This window comes from Rhagoletis pomonella, unplaced genomic scaffold, assembly GCF_013731165.1.
Source record: "Rhagoletis pomonella isolate Grant_MI unplaced genomic scaffold, Rhpom_1.0 Rhpom_scaffold_00004, whole genome shotgun sequence".
Taxonomy (NCBI): Eukaryota; Metazoa; Arthropoda; class Insecta; order Diptera; family Tephritidae; genus Rhagoletis; species Rhagoletis pomonella.
In genome coordinates, this window is record NW_023458558.1 from 43,972,527 (window position 1) to 43,998,378 (window position 25,852).

The following is a 25,852-nucleotide window of genomic DNA, read 5'->3' on the forward strand; positions in this document are numbered from 1 at the left end:
TTAGCAATTGATTTGCAGCTGCCAACTGCCAAATTAAAAATTGTATGGCATATTCGAATTTAGCATAACAAAAATACTACGATACTACTTAACATAAATCTTTTTTGAGTTGACTTAAGCGGTTATGGATTTGGGCCACAGATACGTAGTCATTAATTTACATTTACATTCTGGTTTCCTTGCAAGCAAACTTTTGTATGGAGGTTTCGGCCACTTGTCTTCTTCATTAAAATTTTTAGTTTAACAATTTCACGTTTTTTTTTTTTTTAATTCAAAAATTATCAGTGCCCAGAACCAGTGTCATAGCAACTGTACATAAATTTTAGTTGTTATAGGAACTGGACGTTTTTTGCCCAGTTTTTAAATGCCCCAGAATGTATGTAAAGTTTTAAAGTACTTTTTTTTAATTTTCAAAGTGTCATTAACCCAAAATATTTCAGAAAGAAACACAAACCAAATTTTGTGATTCACTTGCGGTAGGAGTCTATTTATGCAAGAGTGTGAAGAAGGAAACGCATTTCTCCCCAATGTGGTGAAATAATATATTTATTGCCAAAAGCGGTTATAAAACAATGAAATTCTGCATTGCTTTTTACAGCAGATGTCCTTATTGGCAAGAACTCGTACACACTTTTCACTGCTTTTGTAATAAACAATCCAAGTATCTTTAACAACACTAAATAATTAAAGCTTGCATGGTTCTCGATAATTGCATTCGTATTTGGCGTACATTTGGCGCTTACATACATGCTAGTTTTTGGCCAAGGTTCCTCCAACCTCCAATGTGTGTGTGCGCTTTGATGCTGTCACACAAATGACCTATAATTTTACCGCCGATATAGGAAAAAATTGTTTTTTTTTTTGATGTTGCTCGCACCTCAGCCTTTCGACCATAGCTTTCAATTGCTGACAAACAAATAGTAAAAACAACTTTTTTTTGCACAACGTGCATTCTGCAGTTTGACACGTCGTATGAGTAACGTCAATATATAACTGTCTCCTTTAAGAAAGATTTGCGTATGCTTTCATTGAATTTTATGAGAAGCTTCTATCTTTGGATTTATACAAAAAATGGCTGCTAACAACAAAAATAAATTAATGTAGGTGCACTTTTTATGACATTATATTAACTGGTTTAAAATTATTATTTTTCAACATAGCTTACAAAACAAAAATAATTTCAGTTAACTTAATAACCGGGCAAATATGAATACTTGCATAGTACATTACTTACTCAAATAACGAAATAACTCTCGAAGCCTATGAGTACTCCTCATGCTAGAATATTAAAAACATGATATATATATATATATATATATATACCATGAAACTCATTTTGGCCAAGAGAAATCTCGTTTGATATCAGCAATTGAGCAAGTACAAAAAAAGTACATTTGCATGCATGTATTTTACACACTAAAAGGTCTTTCTCCCCCAACCATTTAGTTACTTTTTTACCATTTCTTACATTTCATTTTTCCATTTATACATTTCATTTTATGAGTGTGCTCTTATACCTGTCTTCACTCTATTACTAGCATTTTTATTTTATTACACATTCTCAAAACGTATGTATAAATACATATTTGTAAGCAATTTAATTAACTTGGAATTAGCGCAAATGGATCGTTTATTAGGTTCCCAAAAAGCAAAGCTAATTTGATATGTTTGAAGAAAAATTATTATTACATACGTATGTGGATACTCACTTACATACATACATTTCTTCATACAATTAGCGCTGAAATACGAGCTGAGTTTGTTGTTAGCGTTTAAGCCACTGGTTTATTTCTCATCCTAAATCAAGTGCATCGAACAATGAGCGGTTAACCGGAATCCGATTACCGGCAGCATTTTCTATTCGGCACATCCGCAATTCAGAGTGTAACCAAGTTGTCCCTAAAATACCGCGTTATTATGAGCACTTAGTATAATGATAGGGATTATAAAAACTTTAGTATTTTGAAAAAACGTATCATTCAAATCATAACTTCGATTTTTATCAAAACCTGGAAAAAGTAACCGGCAAACTCCTCGTTAAAAAAATTAAAGGCAGAAATAAATGGCATCTTCTGGCCAAAAGAATAAAAGTCCGCATTCTAAAAGGCACGTAGGAATTATAATACATATAAAATGAGTGGAGATTGTAATGGTATATTTGAAAATACGGTAGGAAAAATTTTTCAATCAGTCTTTTTGATAACAAAATTTAAAAAAAACAAACTTTTATTTGCTGTCTTTAGTTAGGAATAGTTTGGCGCGATGCAAATAATCGCTTTTAAGAAGTCATTAGTATAGTTTAAGTTTTCTTTCTTTTTTAGAGTACTAGCTATTGTAATTTTCATAGAAATTTTAAATAAGATTTGCTTAAATGTTTTCTTTTTTGTCTTTTCAGAACTAAGAGCATACATTGAAGAACCGTTCATCAACAGTAAGTACAAAAAAACAGAACAGGCCATGTATATACACTAGACTGTATCACTCCCCATACAAAAAAAAAATCGGTACTGTTTTTCCATTGGAATTATAAAATTTTTTATATTTTAAGACGTCCACCACGTGTGTCACACGATTGCGTATTTGCCAAAATTTGGTGCAAATCATATCCAATTGCGTGAATACCCAAATATTTATCCCAATCACGAAAATTAATTTGTTTAAATTTTTCAATAGAACATCGCTGTATTGTACCAATCTTTTGACTATAAAAGAAGAAAGTTCCCTTTTTTTATTTTGTACCAATAGCCCAATATAAAATGTACTAATCTGTACAAATGAACCAATCGAGTGTCACTGCCTTAAAAATTGATGCAAATTAAAAAAAAATCAAAAAAATTTCGGGTTTTTTTATTAGTTTCTGAGTGTGTAGTACATGTTTCAAATGGCTAAAAGCTACGATTGTTTTTTTAGAATTAAAAAAAAGCTCGAAATTTGTACGAAAGTTTGTTGTGATTTTTTTTTTTTAATATTTCACAAATTTGGAAATTGGGATTTACACGGGTTTTTATCAAAAAAAATAACCAAAATTAAATAACAACGAAAATAGTACGTTAAAACTTGGCAAAAAGTAGTTCAGCTATAATTTGTTTACCACTGTATGTATTTTTTAATATCTTTAATTGGACATGCGCATTATACATGAAGGAAGTACATAAAAAAATTAAAAAAAAATAAATGGCTTTTTCAAATACGGCCTTGGTTGTACTTATGGCGCCCCTAGTGACTATACACACGCTCCTTAGTAACCGTGGTTTTCACCGCGGTTCTGCGCAACCATAGGACAGCAGAATACGTGACGATGGGTCTGATGTATATTCGAAATACCATGGCCGGTCTCAGACCCCAGGTCTTTTTAAAGGTTCTTCGACACTGTCCGAAAAACTTTCAGCACTCGATTTACCTTCAGCTCGACGTGAGTTCTCCATGTCAGCTTCGTATCTAGAGCTACCCCTGGATATTTCACATCCGGTAAGCACTGGAGGGTTGATACCTTCCAATTTTCTTTTCCGTGTAAACAAGACTAGCTAGGATTGACAGGAATACCCTGCAAAGTGCACCATTCAACACGCTTATTCAGGGTTCTCTGTGTCCCAGCACAAACCTCCCTGAGAGATTTACCAGATGATAGTGGATATGAAAGAGGAAAATATATTAGTTTTCTGCACCATCCATTCTTGATCTTATATATATTAACTTATGCCCTAGGTTTTATTGAAGTGCCTCAATTACTATTCCAGTTATTAATTAATTCCGCACCACTATACAAAATTTCCCACTGTGAGATGTCGGAAAAAGTTGGAAAGAGTCCAACTGGGTTATTTGATATCGAAGGGCTCGGAGAGATCCTTCTGAATTTTGTCAGAACTCAGGGTATTGCCGCGCGGGGTAGTTCGCTCGTATGGCGGGGTCGCTTTTTTATCGATTAGGCAGAGTACACTCAATAGTGAGTTGTAATTAGAGATTCTACAATATAACCTCAACATTCTCTTAAAATTACTTCCTAGTGAATTGTCGACCATAGTTTATTTCCAATACGTATTATGTCCATGAATGGCCAAAATGAGGAAATTATCTTTGTTATATAGGAATTAAGTTATTAAACTCAAACTTTTGTAAGTATTATAAATATAAACTCACTCCTTTTTTCACTCTTCATTGTTGTGATAGTTTTATTATCTAATCGCATTAGTTAAACAATATATTTTACTAGATTCTTTAGCGTGATATACAAAATTTCTTTAAGTTATAAATTCAAATGCTTACTACGAACAGTCAACATTAATATACCGTAAGTATTCATGTGTATAAATTATTAATTAAATATTAACAAACAATTAACTCCCGCTCGAATGTTACAACCAGATTTTAATTGGCATATTAATGGTTACATTTTCCTATACAAACTTATTTAGGTGCATACATATTTATGTATACTTAATATTGATGTAGTGGTAGTTGCGGTCGTGTATGCAGTTGCATATTGTCCCAACTCGGGAATGTGTATGTGCGTGACAGAGTCGTCCAAGCTGTGATCCACCTAACAACTCGCCCACTTCAAAAATTGCTACTCTCTGTCACAAAAGCCAGACAAACAAACAAACAAACGAATACAACCTTGCTATGTTTAAATGAAATGCATGACTTTACTTCCGCTCCTCTGCACAACCACTATGCGGCGCTATGCCGCACGCAAACTGCTGACATTTCAGTTGCATGTCTTTGGCTGCTGCTGCTGCTGCTGCGTACGTTTGCCCAGTCGTGGCTTATAGAGTGCTGAGGATTTTTTGCTGACGCGCCCCACAAATTGCCATGGCACGCTAAGGTCCTCAATGTCATTGGCAAGCATGTCATTACCGGTATCAACAGCAGCACCTCCACCGCCAACGCCTTCAAGCTTTTCGAGTCCACCATTGCCAGTGTCAAAGCCAGTGCCAGTGCCAGTGCCAGTGCCAATTAGACTGGCACCAGCGACAAAGTCCACACCACCGTCATTGTAGCTACTGCCCAACTCACCATCATTCATTGAGCCGGATTCTTTGTTGAACAGAAGTCTATTATTGTTGTTTTTGTTGCTATTTCTGTTGTAGATTTCATTGAACAATTGCAAATCAGCTGCAGCACTACGACCAAGGCGTGAACGTAAACGCGCCAACTCAATGTTGGATAGTTGTTCTGCGAAAAAAAAAACAAGAACAAATAAGTGTCATACACACACACACACACACATACGTATATAATATATAAAATACCTGCGTACAGATGTGAATGAAAGTGTGACTGATTGTGAGTGGTGCATTGTGTGAGCGAGTAAATGAGTCAAGGTTTATTTACACGATGGCGACAAGGGACAATACGATTTTGATTTAGCGAACTTTGGCGTGAAAGGACACAACTCATGGGGAAAAATAGGAAAGATATTTTAAATGCAGACAAGGTCAAACAAATCCATTACTCAACTTTATTCAATACATATAGAATTAAGTTATCCATTAACCGGTGTCGCTAACAACATATTTGTCAAAACGGTCGGTTTAACTATTTGATTTTGAAAGCTCTATGTATGTTTCAGAGACGCATCCGTTATCAAATTTTTTTATCCACAACGCCCTTTTAATTAGTTTAATTTTTTTAAGCTAACAAAGTTAAAAGGACGAAAATCGAGGAAGTGGTCGAATGTGTATTAGTCCTTAACATACTATAACTTATTTAAAAATAATTAGTGCAAAATTTCATAGGTATTCCAGAAAAAAGTTAAAAACCACTTTTTCAATACCTATTCGTCTTAACTGAGTGTTCAGAGGAGTTGGCTGTTATTGGTTAGCTTTGAGAGGGTCCCAAGATATTAAAATGTTGATACAAATTTTTGTTTTATATTGCCAAACTATGAAAAAGCATCTGTGAAGTGCAGAATGAAAGTATATTTGACCGAAAAAATTGCCAAACAAATATCTATTTGCATTCCATTTTCGATAGTTTCGAACTATTTAGTTCTAAATTCGACAGATGACATTTAGTTCGTTCGGCATCCCTTTTTCTATGGTTCCAAACCAGTTCTAAATTCGTCACCTTGGATATAGATTTCTAATGAGAAGTTGTTTTATTCTTTTATTCTTTGGGACCCAACACATACCCTGTATTTCTTTTAGACTAAGATAATTTGCAATCGGGTATAGTCGTTGTGCTGGGTATGCAGTTACAGTTGCACGGCTATACCCAATCCCGACTCTTGCGTCGTCGTTCGCACACTCTGGGAAACGTGAGCAACCCATGTGCGGGAGACGGTAACCAATGCGAGTGGAGCCTTGGGTCAGAGCAGAAAGAGAGTGAGCTACGGTGGGGCCACTCCGACTTATTCGCCTTAAAGGCTCACTTAAGTCTGCAGCGTCTGTTCACCAGTAGGTGTGGCTACAAGCGGGTGTCTATCTTGGAGCACCCGGCGAAAATTGTAATAGACCGATGTCTGTACATTACAGATATTAAAGAAACATTAATATGGGGAGTCCTTATTAGAGCAACAGAAGCCAAATCCACTATTTTTAATATTATTGTCTGAAAAATTTTTCTGAAACTTAAAATGGAGAAAAACAAATTAGAGAGTTGCCATCTGTTTGAAAACTGCAGTTTAAGTAAATTGATATGCTTAAGTAAAGATTTGAATATGGCTGCCAGGAGAGAGAGCTTTAAGAAGGCTTACAGCTGAAGATATTTTTGTGGAAGGTTGCCACATGTTGAAAATTTTAATTTAATTTAATTGATAAGATAAATCAAATATTGCAATATGGGTATCAAAATATAGGGGTGAGAAAATTTTACTGCCGAATATATTTTTGAGGGGGGTTGCCACCTGTTTGAAAATTGTATTCTTTTCAAATGATGGAATAAATTAAATATTAGAATAAGGGTGTTAAGCTACAAAGGTTTAAGAAAGTTTACTGTCGAAAATATTTTTGAAATGGGTTGCCACCTACTAACGTATTTTAAAAATTTAATTAAAAAAAATTATAAGGAAAGGTAAATATTTAAAATTATAAATTTATATATTAACTATAAATAAATAAAAAAAAATACTTTACTTCGAAAGAAATTTGAAAATTGACTCTTGTAAGGGCAGGCGGAACAAGATCGTCAAACCTTCTCATTCTAGTAAGAACACAATCCTAGTTTTGGTTGGTTTAGCAGACAGCCCATTCGCACAACAACAAAATATTTGGGTTGTTCACACTTGCAAAAAATTATTATTCTGTAGTGTATTCATTGTTGCAAACTTAATAAAAAATATAACTATATAACCAGATAACCTGATAACCAGTCAAGTGTGAACAAGCCAATTAATTATTTTCGGTGTTATTTGCGCTTTCCTGCAAACGACTAACAAAGAAGGGCCTGTAATGAGGCAGGCCACGTCATCTGCATAAACCTAGGCGTAGATATTAAAGCCGTAGATACTAAAGCCGCATCGATTAGTTTATAAACCAGCCGAAACCAGTGCTTTTAGGCTGTTTAATGGCAGCAAGAGTTTTTTTATGCCTGCATTATTTTTTTTATAACTACCTTTGAATGTTTTTTTTTTTAATTTTTGTACGTTCTTCATAACTTTTTTTTTAATTTAAAAAGTAATCTGTTTACACTTCTGAAGTTCACTTCTGAAGTAAGAATTTTTTTTTGCCTTTTAATTGGCGGATTGAAAGAGACTATTTTTTAGTCCTATCCTTTTCCCATGCATTTTCTTTAGTCATTCCCGCCAAGTTTACTTAACTTATGTACATATGTATGTATGTATATTTTAGTAGTTTTTCTAAGCAACCTCTATACTCACTCCTCAGGCTGTGCATAATGTTTAACAAGGCCAGATTGTAAGCATATGTTGGCATATTTCTCAAATACTCCTCCGATGTGGCCAAGTCATGCTGCGAACGTTTTTGTCGTGTCTTCTTTGTCAATTTTTTTGGCGCTGCCGCTAAGACCAGCAATGACCGTTTGTTAGGATGTCTTTCGCTGTGTTGTTGTTGTTTCTGTTGTTCTTGTATGGGCATATATGGCTTTGGGATGATATTTGGAGCATGTGCTAAATTTATGGCCTAAAAGAAGACAAAAAAGAGATGATGATCATATCAACATGAATAGGCAACAAAAACGAGATGACAAAAGCAATTTTAAGAAATGTACTCGTATTAGAAGCGTGTAGCGAAATGGGCAGGTTTTTGTGACACTTGTGTTTTTATAATTTTTTTTTTTGTAAACATTATTTTTTTGTTTTACTCCGTAAGTGTATACAATATATGTATATGTTGCAAAGCTTCTTAGTTGTTATTTCATTTATATTTCTAATGTCCTTTTTTGAGGAAACTCTGTCGCTAATACGAAAGTAATAGCGCTAAACGGTTTTGCATACATCTTCGGATATTAAAAATCTCTATACCGCATTTTGGATACGTTTTCACCATAAGGGATGGTTGGTTGATATCTGGAAATATTGTAAATGTAGTATTTTTTTATTTTTACATAAATATGTATATATTTACTTTTAATAAAAAATATGGAAATATATATACCGCGTACACATTTTACTAAATGTTTTGCCGTCCTTCTCCTTCAGCTTATGTTGTGAATTTTGGCACACAAATTGAGAGGCCAGCATTTAAACGCAGCCTCCGGGCGCAATATGGTGATATGCCTTTTCATGTCAAAAAGACAGTCGAAGGTTTATCATTGCCTACTTATGGACGACAGCTGTCGGGAAATACTTGGTCTATATCTTGTGAGTGTTGCTAGGAAAACGAATCGTAACTGGTCCCCGAATAAAGCGGCCTTTTATTTGATTAATATTTTTTTCCGTACTTTATTCACTAATCTATTTTTTGAGTTTTTTTAGTTATTTCAGAACTATCTCTTATTTATGGCCTTATATTATTTATGGCCTTGTAACAATCAAATTCAATAATTTTATTGAGTTTGAGGCCGTTTTTAATACAAAATAAAAGCAGCAATTTATTTTTTGGTAAAAGTTATAGCTGCTATTTCGGAGTTTACCACAGCTCCTCATCAGACTTCCTCACTCGAAATCGGTCCAATGACCCCAGCGTCCAAAGCCAATAGTCTACCCACAAAATTTTTCATTATAAACGGCTTCGAGCTCTACAAAGTAGTTGAATATAATTGTTATAAGGCCATAAATAACAAAAGAAAAAAAAACGGATAACTTAAGGACGAGATTGCTAGAGGATTAATGTATACTAGAAAGTTATCCTTCGGAAAATTTTACTAGCGGTCTTCTCAGGCAAAAACTTTATGCCAAGAACGTAAAAGTCTCTATAAAATTAAAACAAAATTTCCGAGAAGAAATAACATTCAAACTCAATTTAAAAAAAAAAAAAAAATTTTAGAAAATAGAAAAATGCCGAGTTTTTCTTGCTGATTTTTGATTTTATTTTTTTAGAGACCTTTACGTTGGTGGCATGAAATTTTTGCCTGAGAAGACCCCCAGTAAAATTTTCCGAAGAATAATTTTCAAAAATATATCAAACCTCTAACGAACTTCCAAATTTGTTTTTTGCTGGATTTCTTGAATTGAGGGTGAAGCTAATGGGCCGGAGCTAATGGATTAAAACGTTCTTCGAAAATATTTCCTATGCAAGTTTACTAAATATGTCTTAACCTTTAATTTCGCTTAGACATTTATTTTAAATATTTTTTCGACTTTCGACTACTTAGGCCGGGACATGAAACGTTTAGTAGGCCATAAAATAATAATACGAGCTTGCTTTTGCAAATCCATCGAACGTTTTATTACAGGATATCTCTACTTTCACAAACTATTAGCAAAGTCCGGACTGGCTTGAATTGTCATAAAATTGTCGCACAGTATTTTTGGTGTAAATGATGTTTCCCAAATAAACGAAGTCATCTACTTTGTCAAACTTGTAACTGTCAACAGTGACGTGCATGCCAAGACGTGTATGCTCTGACTGCTTGTGTGACGACAGGAGGTATTTTGTTTTGTCCTCATTGACCACCAGACTCATTCGCTGAGCTTTTCTATCTAATCCCGAGAAGACAGAACAGGTGTAGCCCTTGTTTTTGCCGTAAATGTCGATGTCTTCAGCATATTTATGCCAGCAATTGTACGCTCTTTTGACGTATTATGCCAGGGCGGTTGAGTTCTGTGGCTCTTATTATCTTCTACAGAGTAAGAAAATCACACAAAAGGAAATCACCTTGTCCGAAACCTTTAATGGAGCTGGTGCTATTGCCCAACGTCATTTTACATAGCCGTATCAGTTTCCCCAGGATGTGAATTTCGATCTTTTTCTCGCGGATCTTCTCCAAGATTTTGCGCATTGTCAATACCTGGTCTATGGTAGATTTCTAAATGGTCTAAAGCTACAGAGATAAGGCACAATCAGTTCGTTGATGGTGCGTTTCAGTCTTTCACATAATACGCTCGATAATACTTTGTAGGCTATGGGCAGAGCACACTTAAATTCCAATCGTCGAGCATGCACTCATCTGACCGTGTTTGCACAAAGGTTCATGCATACACCTTAACAACTCTAGGAACATCGTCTCCTCGGGCTCGAGTTCGTCTTCTCCACAACATTCAGTTGTTCTACCAATCAGTATGGCGTAAAAGTGTTCTCTCAATGTTTTAAGCACACTCTAGACATCGGTCAGAAGGTCCCCTTGGTTGTTTCTATAAGAGTTCACCCTGGTCTTGAAATCTTCCGCAAGTCACCTAACTCTCGGATAATATTTTTCGGCGTTTTTCCTATCGGCCAGCATTTCACGTATTTCAGCCTTTCTCTTTTTATTGCGGAAAATACGTTTCGCTACCCTCTTCTTTTCCCTATAGCGGTACTTAGTGAGCGGGAAATGTGCTAGCTATGTCAGTTTGTTGGAGAGTGCTCTCAGAGAGCAAGTGTGAATGTGTCGATTGGCGAATAATTTGGACGCCTATAGTGATTGCGGCTTTTCGACGTTGCGCTTTCCTAGCACCGTTGGATGCGATGGCGATTGCGTATCTTGCCTGCATGAAGATTTGTTTTTGGATCCGAGGCCGCCATGTAGCTAAATTGATCTTTTTATGCTGGAACCTAGTACTACATGTTTCGCGACAAAGTCGATCAGCCTCAGTCCGTTGTCGGACGTTTTGTCGTGGAGGCTGTTTCTGGCAGTGGTGCCAGAGATTCCTTCATGGCCCCACTTTGGCGCGACTCTTATATCATGTCTGGGGCAGTGTTCAGAGAAGAAGAGATCCTTGGACGGTTCGTCCTTTTCTTCTATTTATGCATGGGTGCAGATAAGAATCTCGCTTTAATGCAGATTGTAGCTAGACGTTTGTATACCGTGTTACTCGGCGACAGCCGGGTAAAGGCACCTTCGCCATTAAGGGTCCGGATATTCCCAATGCATACCCTTAAATCATAGTCCTTTATTTTTTACTTATTATTTATTTATTTGTCGTGGTCGTCATCAAAAGAATGGCCGGAGTTTTAATGTGGTGGAATCTAACCAAGGCGCACGCGAAGTTTTACGCCTTCTCACTTTAGCTTGCTCCCGAACGGGTGTTTGATCGCTACCCGGAGGATACATAGATATAAATAACAGGATGCGGTGAGCTGCGATTGTAACAGGATGCAAAAGAATCATTTCTGGTTACCGCAAGGTGAATGACTGTCAAATGCTTCGTCCACTTTTGTTCCAAACTAACAAACTGTTAAATGATTAGCTCTTCTATATATGAACTTCTGTTAATTTTCAGCAGGCAAATGCAATAAAATTACGATTTCATGCACGTATTTTTCTGCATGAATCATTATAACAAAATCTTTTGATATGGTGTATTTTGAATATACAAAGCTATTCACATATTTTCATAAATGCAAATCATATTCACTTATTTCATCAGAACTCTCTGTGAATATAAACTCATGCAAGTGCAGCGTGATAATTGGAAACAAAATTTAACAATGGCTCAAAAAAAATTTTGTTTTAAAAAGCGCAATACGAATTTTAAATTGAAAACGATTTTCCAGCAATTGCATCATTGTAAGTTTTAAAAATGTGACAACTCAACCGCACTTAGCCATTATAAATTTCTGTGTTAATTTCAAATTTACATAAAATTCATTTTTCGCCACATCTACATTATGTACATATGTTGTTTGTATAACCACAGCGAGCTTGGCAACACTGCAAATGCATTTACATTCATGCAGATTATGTATGCAACTGTATTCGTATGGCATAACAGCCCAGTACGAAATGAAACTATGTATGTGTACCGTGGCGTATGAGCAACAGACCATACACACACATTGTAGGACGCAACCATATACTTTCTCGTATATCGAAGACAGCTAAATTAAAGTTGAATTTTTTTTTGCAACTTTCGACTTCAGTTTTATTTCAGGAGTTTGGAATTTTCGCAGAATTTTCTGGTTTATGAGTGGCTGGACGCCATATACATAGTAAAAATAGTTGACTATTTTTGCTTAGCAACAACTAGAAAATTGTTTTCTAAAAAAGGCAACAAATTTCAGGTTTTCATGCTCGAAAAAAACTCAGATATGCGCATATTTAACTAAAAGGTATTGATTTCTATTACAAAATATTGCGTCCCAGAGTGAACGCCTGGGTACCCGTAACGTCGTCCGAGCCTGCGGACATCCCATAAATGCTGCAGGAATTTAATCCTAGCATCCCTTCACACAACTGGAGGGTTGTTAACACCGACCCAACTGAGCGATCAACAATGCAGGTAGTCCTGCAGTCTGCAGGCACTCGCAAAAAGCGCCTATAGGGTGAGCTAGGGCTTTGTGAAGACTATGCCAAAAGTTTCAAAGCGTACAACGAAGCCCTAGTCAACCTAGTAGTTTCTGTGGAGGCGGACGAAACGCCCAGCGACCATGAGATGGAAGTTTACGAATATGAAGCAACCAAGAAGCTAATCGGGTATGCCTTACGGAGGCTGTATACGGAGCGTGATGCGCTCCTGCTTCAACTGTCCTCATGTGAAGTAGATATGATATAAACTATTTTATCCTACCGCAATATAGCACTGGAGACATAGCCACGGTTAGCCCAGAAATAGGACACAGGAGTTACAGGCTGGCCTCATTTTACCTGTACCAATACTTGTAGAGTTGGTGGAGAACACAAATCCGATGGACACAATGCTACTGCTGAGAGGGGATTCATCACGACCAATGGGGCACCACCGGCATAAATGAACAAGCTGAGTAACTTCATAACTATTTCCTAAGCACAAATCTGGCTATTTGCAACAAGGAAGGTGACCCTTTATAACAACCATTCTCAGGGAAGTTCTTGACATCACCCTCGTTAGTGAATCTTGCAGTGATCAGATTTCTGCGTGGAAGGTCCTGCAAGTGCACTCTTTCTCAAATCGCAGGTTCACAGAATTTAGCTTATTAGACTCGTCCGCAGTCTCTAAATCGATACGAAATATTAGGAAAACTAATTGCGAGTATTACAGAAAACTTGTATATAAGAATGTACACGCTGAACTATTCCATACCTCAAAAAGACGGAAGGAACTTGATCAATTCGTTAGCGTTTTTACTTAGAGTTGCCAGACAGCACGCATTAGTCCCAAGAGAAAAAACGGCATACCAACGAAAGCAGGCAGAGCCTCTCATGCTTAACTTGGCGATTTTAGGCCTATCAGCCTTTGTTCCTTTATACTAAATACTCTGTAAAGACTTCTTGAAACTTATATAAAACAATCAATTAACCCAGCTCCAGTTCTATGTAGACGGTGACTGCCCTAGACTCGCTAGTCTCAAAAATTAAGCGATCACTAGAAACAAAAGAATTTGCATTAGTAGTATTCCTGGATATAGCAGAAGCTTTCAACAATGTCCTCCCGTATGCGATTACCTCGGCTCTGACGGACCTGCGGATGTAGCAACCTCTGGTTGGGATCATCCACCAATTGCTCAGCAGCAGGGCTCCGAATTTGTGGTACAGACGACTCACAGATGTGTCAGGAGGGACACTCCGTATGGGGGTGCTCTCTCTGCACTCCTATGAGTGAACCAATTGCTGCTGCTCATGGAGGCGGATGGACGGCAAACTACTATGGAGCGACAACGCGATGGATTACATCAAGTAATCCACCACAGCGCTCTTCACATGTAAAACGGCGGTCAGTGTTTAGTGGGACTTCTTACCTAAGATAGTTCACTGAATCTACACGGCCATTGTTCGCCCGATTCTGCTTTACGGGGCTCTAATATGGCGGCCTATGCTTGATGAGACAACAGCGCAGTATTGCAGCCCTAAGACTTGGAGACATGGTCAATCAGGCCATTCGAAAATCCTAAGGACAAGGGCGCCCACACCGATACCTGCAAAAACTATATAATTACTATACCAACACGAAAGGACTGTGACACTAGGCCTCAACATATATGCAGCGCTACAAACATGACTGCTAAGTGGAAGATATCTCAAAAAACTTTTCAAAAATGTCCTATTTCAGAATTTTATTGAAAACACCCTATCCCGAAATTTGGTTGAAAAACGTCACATCTCACTTCAAAATGTATTGAAAATGTGCTGAAATAGGGCGTTTTTGAATCGGCGGCTGAGATAGCGCATTTTTGAAACGAGTTCTGGCATAGGGTGTCCTTGAATAGTTTTTTGTGATAGGGCGTTTCCGCACTGGCTGTCGAGATAAGTCAGTAGTCGATATCGTCTCATTTCTGCATCAACCAGGTATATACAGTTTTTCCGAAAACTAATAGAATAATTTACAACAACAGTTTAAGTTGTCATAAAACAAAAACTTTAAGCAGGTGCTGATTTGATATTTTAATCTCTACACTAGTAGAATGTTAGCCAAGACGAAATGGTGAAAATTATCTCCTTTTTTCTTTCGTTTTGACTTCCTAAAGTCCCAAAATAATATTATAAATATGCAGATGTAACTCAAAATTTACGTTTTTGGGTATGTCATCATACAATTAATAAGCATGATAAGTGGAATATGTTCAGCCTAACAGATGACTAAGCTTCCCAAAAATGGCGAAGATATTTGCATTTCCATCTGTTTTTTGGTATACCAACTGTATGAAATGTTCAAACTTTGATTGCGTTTTCCACCAAATTTTAAATTTTGAAATAATTCTGTATAATATTGCTTGTGCTTGCTGCCACCTTGTATAAATTCGCTTTGGTTACAACTTAAAAAATACAAGTAAAGTTAAAGCTTTCGTTCCCTCAAAATACAACAAAAGTCACTTGAAAAGTTTCAATACCTCAACTTAGAATTTCGTCAGCTGAATTTGGAGACTTTTCAAGTGCTGATTGCAAAGCTGACAGAAAACAACAATAGCGTAGCAAGTGTATTAGCGAAGGCAAGGTGGAAGCTAATACAGTTCAAGTCAGTGGGTAAATAATCGAAACGAGTTGAAAGTTTGTTGCATGGAGAGCATAATGACGGGGGATTTGTGCGAAAGTTTTGCGTTTCGGTGTACAAATTGCAAGCGCATAATGCAACTTTTAGTTGTAGAGTGTCACTGTGTACATAGTACTAAATTACAATGGTTCAAATATGTGCAGAATTTCCAGTAATGAGCTGATTTTCATATTCATTCGAAAAGACATTGCAAAGGTTTTATTTTAGTAAATTGCAAATAAAACTGTGTGAAATAGCATTTATGATTGTGTTTTTTTTGGAAATAGTATTAGTTCATGCCTAGTTTTTTAAACTCCATGATGATTATCTCTAGTATTAAAAAATGGTTAAATGAACAATTGAATATTGTTGCCGGATGACTCCTGAAGAGAACCAAAAGTTTGCTCCCGAAACTTATTGATTTCCAAGAATTCCATACTATTTTTACGAAAAATTGTTTTCCCCCATATAAAATACATGGAAAACTTTGAGAGCTTTGAGCGACCTCTAAATATTTTTAAATTAAATTTTCAGACCAAAGGAACGCTGTAACCTTAAGATAAATCCGCCTGACCACACCAGCCCTCTTCTTTCCCTACCGATTAATCGAACACCTAATATCTCGAAAACTAAAAATCGCAAAATTTTTTTACCACAAATTAGAATTTAATTACCCAATTTTACCCTAATATACCCTAATGACTATGAAAATTTCATCAATGTTTTCGGAAAAAAATTCGTCGCGTTGTAAATGGTCCAAAACAATATCAAATTGGCACAAAAATCACAATTCATTTACTTTTTCTGTTAACACCCCCAAATGTCCGAAGTAGATATTCCATCCTCATGAGCAATTTATAATTCACAATTCTTCTATGTACTTTTGATTTCAAAATCTTTAAAAACAAGACCATTTATTTACACAACACCAACTGTTGCCGTTTAGAAAAGCCAAGTCCTTCTTCACGTTGCCTTTCCATCACAGAGGAGGCCTTCCACTTCATCTGCTACGAGCAGCGAGTGTCGAGTTGAATATTTTCCTGGCTGCTACGTCTGCATTGCAATCGAACCGCAGCACCAAGCTGAACTATGTACATAAACATACGTCGTTGTAAAGCTCATACTGTTCATCGTTCTATCGTCTGCGGTATTCGCTCTCGCCAATGAGTAAATTCATCGGTATTGAATCCCGGGATCTACCGAACGAAAAAATATATTTCTACTTTTTTAGCGATGCATAAAGTAGATGCTATTAACGATTTTTTAAATGCAACTAACCGCAGCTATATAGCTGGTAAATTTACTTGCACGATGGACACCCTGACAACAAACTTCAAACTTCAAACTTTATGCCTCCAATTAAGTTGGTATGCGCAGCAATGCGAAGAGATTTGGAGATGGAATCCCATTGCTCTTTTACAGGTTGCCTATTTGAATGGTTTGGGATCCGATTGCGAAAGTTTCCAGTTGTCCGTTACTATTACAACTTTTCGACGTCAAACTTTCGTAGCGCTGACTGCAACAAGTTAGCAATGAAAACCAATGTCAAGAATGCTTGAAGTGCATCTTCGGTCCATCACAGCATGAACAAGTAACTTTTTCGTTTTTTTTTATCAAGGGACACGCAAGTGGCTTTATGGATGTTTCAATGCCACTAGTACCTGGTACTACTCGCTGTCATGTGTCAAGCATAATTTTGACAGCGCTGCGCTCATTTGGCGCTGTTAGAATTGTAAACAACAACAACAAACCGTTTCCTTTGGCATAAACCGACCCGGTCTTTTTGCATATGTAAGTCAAATGGTAATGGCGATGTAAAATATTTTCGATAGCTTGCTTAGTTAGACTAGCAATTATAGAACCAAAATAATTAAGAAAATACTGTACACACATTTCAAAAGTTGTACTTCGAAATTTCCTAAAAACCATCAAAGTGATTGAAATTGCATTTATTGTAATCTGATTTTCTTCGTTCAATTTGTGACGAAAATCTTGTGCTATATCCTTGAATAATATTTCCGTACATACGGCACATTAAGCTATTTGCATGCTCTTAAATCGAATTTCAGTTTATGTGCTACACTTAGTTGGAAATGATAACACTTCAAATCGCAAACGAAACTAATTTACGCTTAAAGGAAATTCAGGATCATATGGAGTGGCAAGGAGTGCACAGTAAGGTGAGTGCATGGAAAGCATAGAAAAACTTCAAAAAATCTCACAAGCCAGTGCTTCAGAAAGAAGTGGGTTTTATCCATTTCAATGAATGAAGGTTACTCACCTGCTGTAAATCATCATCACTGGTAGTCGCCTTGGTGTTGCCTGAAACGTAACAGGAAGCGGCAATGGCAAAAAAAAGACAGCACACGCCCAAGTTGCACATGACAAAGTAGTAAAAAAAAAGCAACAAAATTCGTTTGGAGCACTTCTGTTTGTCGCGCGACAACTTTTGTGCAATCTTACGACTAGATGGCTAAGTGTACACTGTAAATTATTGATAGCAACTGTTGAAAGTGTCGGCGATGCCGTGGATTTTTATAGTTTCAAGCGGCAATAATTATTTGTTGCAAACGGTCTATGGTTTTTTGTTTATTCTTTGTTAAGCAAAACAAAACAAATGGATCAAAGGCAATTTGTTATTTCTTGATGCAATAATCCACTTTTGTGTGCCAACAACAACAAGTGCAGTCAGCGACAAGCACACAGCATGCTAAATGTAACAATTACCAACATTATTGACGTGAAATAACAACAAGCTAGTAGTAATAGAGATTAATGTCAATTTGTTACATGCTTGTCATGTCGACCAAACTGCCCTGTAGCAGCTTGCGTTGTGCGTTTAGCAGCGCCATAGGACATTATTTGCGCAATGGCAATCACAGCAAATTAAACTAACAAAGCTAACGGGCACCCGCATTACGCACACCGACAACATCAGCAGAAACAGCATGGCGAGTAAGTGTAAGCAAAAAAACGCTGGTAGACGATTCAGCTTAAATGAGCGTATGTGAGTAAATATGTATATGTACATACTTGTACACACCCACGAGATTTTTTCCTACAGCATCATCATTGCCTGATTAGTAGCAGATGTGCTTCACACGCAAATGGAAAGGTAACCAGAGATACATAAGGGGTATTCACGATCCGGTGCATACTGTCTAGCATGGTGCATAGATGGCAGAAATAGCATGACTGGCTAATTTTGTTGTTGTTTTATGTGTTTAAACATGCTATTTAATTTAAAGAGCTGAAGTTTTGATGACAATTTTTTGAATTTTCCTAGATTTTGTAGTTATAAAGTTGACTTATGTATATGTTTTGGGTTAAAGATTAGACGTTATATTTATAGAAAAATAATATAAAAAAAAAACTGGAAGCGGCTGACGTAATGAGGCATCATCTAAGAACAAGCGTTGTGAAAAGTATTTTAAGGAAAATAATAAGAATATGTATCCGGAATAGAGGCCGTCATGTCGAGAACGAATTATAATTAATTAAAAGGTTTAAATTGTTAAGTGTTGTGTTCAAATCACGTATTTTTAAAATTTTTTCCTTCTTACGAAATTTTACTCTCCACTAATTGAGCACGCAATTGGCCTACGTTTTACTTTTTAATTCAAGAATTACCTTAACCTTTTTTGATAGCAAAAAAGACATACTAGTTTTAAAAATAATTCTGAGAATAGTTTTGATACAACATTTTTTTTTTGATGAAGTAGAAAACAATTAGTGAAAAATCGTAAACTGAAAGCCAGCAAGTTTACGTACAAGCTAAAAAAAAAAACATTTTTAATCTTTAAAATCGAATATTTCGAAAACGGTTAAGTATTGTGCATCACCCAATTAATCAAAAATTGCCTAAATAATAATACCCTTTATAACAACAATTTATGAAAACTGACGTTCATCGGTCTTGCGCATTTATTCCATAAGAAAGTCATGTTTAGAGCATACCTCATATGGAGAAAATGTGCAACACCTTCAGCAAAAAAATTATCAAAAATCAATAGTATTTTGTGGCCACATGAAACTTGCACTTTATCCTACTTAAATTTAATGGGCTATAAAACTGCACACCTACCATTTTTTCTAAACATGCTGAAAAAAAATTTTTAAATTTCAGCAAAGAATTTAGGATTTTTATAATTTTGTACACCATCTGAAACTCTCATATTTTTAAGTTTATTAGCGGATATACAATATCTTTTTGTTTTTTTTTTTCATTTGGTTACACGTTGTATGATTTTGCCACACGATTTTCTGCTTAATCCGAACATTCCTGAATTGGATCGGTTGTATGTGCTTGCCTTAAAATGTTTTCACTGAGGCTTCTACGGTGCATTTCCAATAGGTATAATATATTCAAACTAGCCTAATGTTTGATGCCCAGTATTAAAATATTCAATTAAATTCAATTAAACTCAACTTTTCAAAGAGGGGGAAACCCCCCTAAATATATTTTGCAACTACAGCCTTCTTAAGCCTGTTTCGCTTGACACAAATATTGTGGTCACTATGATGTAATGGTTAGCAGTGCGCTTTCTGAACAGGTGGCAACCCATGCACATTCAGTCTAAAATGCAGCCCTTTTCAAATCATTTCGATTGATACTCATATTGTAATATTTTACTTAGCTCCTTACATCATTTGAATTTAGCATTTTAAAAAGCATTTTTTCAAACACCTAAAAATATGTTTAATGTTTGAAGTGAATATTTCTTAATACTGTTTCGTTTCATACTCAAAATTTAATATTTCATATAATTTGTGCGTAATTTAATTTAATTAAACCTTTCCAACAGGTGGCATCCCACTTTAAACTTTTACGTTTTACACCCATATTTTAGTACTTTATACGGCTTTCGTATCATTTAATTCAATTCGGCTTTTCAAACAGGTGGCAACCCGCTTTAGTCTATGACTATGGACCTTCCCTTCGTCAAGAGGACCGTCTGGCAGCCATATTTTAATATTTCACAGAACTTGTGTATAATTTAATTTAATTAGCAAATAGAACGTTAAAAGCCTGAAAAGCATTGAATGCCTGAAAAGCTTGTTGTGGAGTTCTACCCTTACTACTTTGCCTCGGCAAGATTACAAAGAACAACTTTATTAGTTTAGCGTCAGCGGAGAGCTTAACTATGTAGTTCCGTTTTGTACACACACTTAACGCCTACTTGTATCCAGTGTTGGCCTGCTAAGCTTTTCCGCACAATTAGTAGCAAAAAATTCTTTGCATTCAACACTTTTTCATTGCTAACTACCCACGCACAATACATCAATCAATTTATCCTAAATGGCTTAGTTCCTATTATTCATCAGTGCCACACATTCACATGCAAGCGCTAATATGGTTAACTATGTAGTAGAGGTGGGTAGCCATACAAGTACGGTGTGTGACCCTCCGCCGCGGCCGAGCTTTTCATACATTCAATAGCTCTCACTTTAGCTTTTATGTATATACATATATACATTTGAACATACCTAGAGCATTTCCCCTTTTTTCCTATTTACCTTTCGTTTATTCCATCTTCCTTTTTTCGCTTACCTGACCCATCGTGCAACCGTGTTGCTCCGGCGACCCTTGATTGGGCATCGCTTTTAAAGGTAAGCTCCGCTTGAATGCATAGCAGCCTTTTAAATGCTTGCAAATTCTGCGAGGGTGACATTCACCCTTCCGCTTCTGATGTCATTAATTCTCTCTCACCTCAGCTGTGTTGTTCTTTTTTTTTATTGCATAGACACTATGTAGTTCGAATATGTAATATACCTATGTACATATGTACATAGGTATGAATGTATATGGATTTCTATTTTTGCTTTTTCCTGATAACTCAAACTAACTGAATTTTAAATAACTCATTTAAATCATTCGCGTCAGATGAACAGTTGGTAACCCTTATACATAGTCTGTATATCGCCCAACAACTTTAATGAACTATACAGCGGCCACCAGCTCTATATGTTGGCTCAATTGCCAATTTTTTGCCTTTTTTTTGTTCCACGGGATTGAAAAAAAATGTTTTATTTAGGCCAGCATATGATCGGATAGCCCCTTTATTTAGCTTTCATTCCGTATTTTTAAAACCTCCCTAAATTTTCTTGAGTAGTGCTCTTGACACACTGCTGCTGCACTTACCGTCACTTTGTGTTTTCATATGTGGGGAAAGCCTTAAAGGCCCCCTGCAGTCTAAAAATAAACGAATGTTTATATAACACTGAGTGGGGCGAGGCGGAAATTGCCGGCGGCAGAGATCTAAGCCGATGGGTCTTTTCAATGCCACAGGATAGTACGCCACCATTACCTTTCTTGAACAGTTTTTATAATGTTGAGTTCCCTGAATGCTGGTTTAATTCCACCACTGAGCCTGCTAAGCAATCATTGGGAGGCATCGAGGGGCTGCAGGTGGGCAGTTGAACCTGCATACCACTTGTTGGGCTGCTGATTGGTCACTTCACGTGGCACAAATACCTGACCGTGATAGGCGTTAATGACAACATTTGCCCATCCTGCCTTGAATACGATGAGACAGTGGAACACTTTTTGTTCTTCTTCCCCGCCTTTGAAAGAATTAGGTATGAGGCATTTGGCCGCGATGTGGTAGAGATGAACACTTGTGCTCTTTGACACCCAAAAGTCTGCTTAGGTTTACTCATAAATCAAGGACGGGATGTAGTCTGAGTGCTGTTTTCTGCACGCGTTGTTTCGTGTCTGGTTCCGACATAAAAAACTGTGTTTTTTTAAGACTGAGTTCGGAAAAATTTCTCACTCAGGAATAAAATTTCCACCTTCCTCCGCACGCAATTCCTTCCTTCCAGCAAGCAAATTTGATTTCTTTTTTTGTAAGTAAAAAAAAAAAAACTCTGTTCAAGTAAATTTATCGCTCCCATGCCACTCAATAAATTTACTTCTTATAAAAGAGCATTGTGTCTCTTTTGCTTATCTAGCTTTCAACCCACAGTCGTTGATAAACTCATTTAAGCAGCAGGAAATGCTCATTTAGCAATTATTTTATTTATGCCTGAAATTTGAAGCGCCGCTTGCTCGGTAGTTTGATTGTAAGTTTCTGAATTTAAAATTTGGCGTAAAAAGCTTTGCGGTTTTGCGGTTCAAGTTTTGTGTTTTAAAAATGTGAGTGATAAGAATTTTTTGCATCACTTTAAAACTCGCAGCAATAGATTTGAAGGCAAACCGTAACTATAGCAATCCTTTTTGTAGAACTCAGAAGCTTTCAAAACTGCATATAAGAAACTGAAGAAATTCCAAATAAAAGTTTATTAGACAAAAATTTTCTTAAGCTTTCTACTGCGGGTTTCTAAAGTTTTCTGTGAACAATGAGCACACAAAAAATTCACAAGAAAACTTAGAATGTTTTAGAAAAATTTTCACCACAGTAAAAAAAGAATATATGTACATATCGCACGACAAATAATGTGAAGTTTAATAATTAATATTATTAATTCTGTGTTTTTTTTTTGTTTTTTCAAGTATTTAAGTAATACAATTTAAACAAATTAAGTAATAAGTACTTCTCCTATTGCTTTAAATCAAATTCTTCCTATAAATTTAAACTTTCGGAATCAAGCTCGGTTTCCACTCTCTCTGATTCTCGTCTTAAATTCGCAATATATAAATCAGATGGCTCAAGCAGTTTATGCATTAAATCTGTCATCTTTTCGATATCGTTTAACGTCTTTATTTCGAGCCTTAGCAGCCTCTTCCGAATATTGTCCAATTGGAAAAAGAAACTCTTCCATGACTTCACCTTCATGTAACAGGATCTTGTGCACTGTTGATGGCATATAAATCCATGGATAAAAATTAACATATAGTTTTGCTGTCTCCTGACAAAATGTTTTGAAAGATTCATTTTAATTTTAATTTTTGCTGTTTCTTTAACATTTTCAAAAAAAACGACGTGCAGTATTTCCTGTATTTGAGCTTCCTGCTCCTGGTTTGGGTTGATCTATTATCAACACAAATTTTTCTTTGAATTCAGCACAAATTGGTTCTTTTGCATTTTCAGTTAAAGCTTTTTTTCTTTTGACATACATATGTACATACGTAGGGTGTGTTCGAAATGTTGTCGAAAAAAAAATGATTAAAAATCAACACGAACTCTTATCCACTTAAAACTTGCACTTTATTGTACTAAAATTTAATGGTCTATAAAACTGCCTATCCGAAATTTTTCTAAAAACTCAAAAAACAATATTTTTTTTATATATCTTTTTTGTCCGATCAAAAAAAAACAAAAAAAAAAATCAAATTTTTCTTGTGATTTTTTTTCATTTTGGACGAACCGTACAGTTGTTTTAAACTAGTTTTTATTATGTAACATTTATTAACTGGATCAGGAGAATCGATCTTCTTCAAAACTGACTATTTTTCTGCACCTTGCACTAAAAAATTTAATATAAACAAATCAAATAAATCAAAAATCGGGCTCACCTAGTCTCTTGCCAATTTTATAACCTGTCATTAAAAAAAATATTAATTTGGTTGAGAAATGAAGACTCCAGTGAATCATGAATTTTAAATTCCATTTTTAACCACTGTGCGATGTTGTTTGTGTGACCTAAAATTTGACACTGTGGACGCCTTTATGGACACTCCGCATGAACGATTTGAATATGTTTGTCTTTCGCAGATTTGACCTGGCTAGATTTTTTCTGGCAGGTTATCTCAAAGTAGCAGCTCCTCTCCCAAAGCCTCAATTGACCGTTGCTCTTTTGGTGAACATAACCCGGACAATTGCACAAATTCAATGGAAACAGTGTGACATACTGATTGAAAATTGGATCACTCGGATCAATGCCACTCTAAGAAGCAGTGGCGGACATTAACATAAATAATAGTGCGAATCAAGAAATGTCGCAAAGTGGCATTTTTGGTGAAATGGCAACGCTGTGAACAAAACTGTATGAACAACCTATCGCAACTCCGGATTGCAAATGTATACAATTAGTATATGTATGTCGAAGCAGCCTTAGCTTATATAGTTTTCGTACAAAAGCAATCAATCAGCTGTGTCACAAAGTGGCAAATTTTGCAGCAAATGCGACATTTGCATTTGAATTTTACTAGTTCCTTTCAAACAAAAATTTCGTTTATACCGCACTCAGGTTTCTTTTATTCCATTCAATTTCATATCAAACTGAGAAGGCACTTATAACCAACCTTAGTTTCCCAGGTTCATAGTGTATTGGAAATACATCCTAGATGGGTTCGAAAAAAAATCAAAACCATAGTAACAAGTGAGGAAGTGAAATCCAGCTCATTTTCGAAGGGAAATATAATTCGATAATAGGCAGGATTTCGAATTCATAACGAAGGGAAAATACATTGGATAACGAAGATTCCGTTTTGCTGGAAAATGGCCTGGTTCTCGAATCGAATACTAATTTATTGCACATTCGTTATCGAAGGTGAGACTCGATAAACAGATTGGTTTTCCAATTCAATTTCGAATAATTAACCAAGCCCAATGTTTATTGGGAAGATCCTTCTATAAAATCTAAACGAACTGGGTGATATAAAGCCACTGAAATGGGTGCTGCAAATCTTGAGGTTTCTCCATTTTTATTCCGTCTTGAGGAAGCAATTAAATTAAATTTCGTGTAGTGATTTTTTAGTGACTAATTGCGCAGTTATTGTAAATAATTTATTGATTTTATCATCATTAATACTTATACAAACAATATCTTAAATATAAATGTTTTCAATGCTAAACCCATTCTTATACATATAGATTCGATATATATATATATATATATATTCGAGAAATTTTCTACATTGTAATATCTGTTTGATTGTATTCTGACTTTGAATATCTGACTATAAAATAATTGTTCAGCTATTTGTAAACTGATACCACCACTTTGACAAACAATTTTATTTAAATACGTAAAAACGAATTATTTTAATCAACTACAAACAAACCAAATGTGCTAACATTAAACAACAACATAGCACAACAACAGTAAAATTGCATATTTTCAATAATTTTTTTTTTAATGTTTTCGTTTCAATAATTGGAGCGAATAGCAAAGGCCATTTCATTTAGGTTTATGTTTTAGTTTTCGCTTGATTTTAATTTTAATTGCCTCAAAAATGGTCGCTTTTATCATTGGCACCGAGTAAAAACATTCGGGCCGTGCAAACATTCGCAATCGCGCAGCCTCCCAACCGCAACACGCAACACGCAACACGCAAAACAACAACAACCAAACACATTTGTACATACGGACATATGTATATATGTATGTATGTACGCAGTCATCTTATGCAATTATAAACATATTTTCTGGCGCCGCAAATACACACATACACCTGCCACGCACTAACAACACAGCCAACTCAACACCCAACACTCCACGCCCCCAATACCCTCCCCTACCAATCGCCTATGAAACACCATTGGCAAT

The 25,852-nt window shown here is 35.9% G+C and overlaps 1 protein-coding gene across 1 annotated transcript; it reads right to left on the reverse strand.

The window, feature by feature from the left end:
* Nucleotides 1-4,268: 4,268 nt before the first annotated feature.
* On the reverse strand, nucleotides 4,269-17,918 carry LOC118738493. The gene is made up of 3 exons (XM_036469428.1): nucleotides 17,703-17,918; nucleotides 7,817-8,078; nucleotides 4,269-5,172 (listed from the first exon to the last, which is right to left on the reverse strand). Exons 1-3 carry the CDS (start codon nucleotides 17,802-17,804, stop codon nucleotides 4,706-4,708), a joined length of 831 nt encoding a protein of 276 aa, XP_036325321.1. The 5' UTR covers nucleotides 17,805-17,918; the 3' UTR covers nucleotides 4,269-4,705.
* Nucleotides 17,919-25,852: the final 7,934 nt, after the last annotated feature.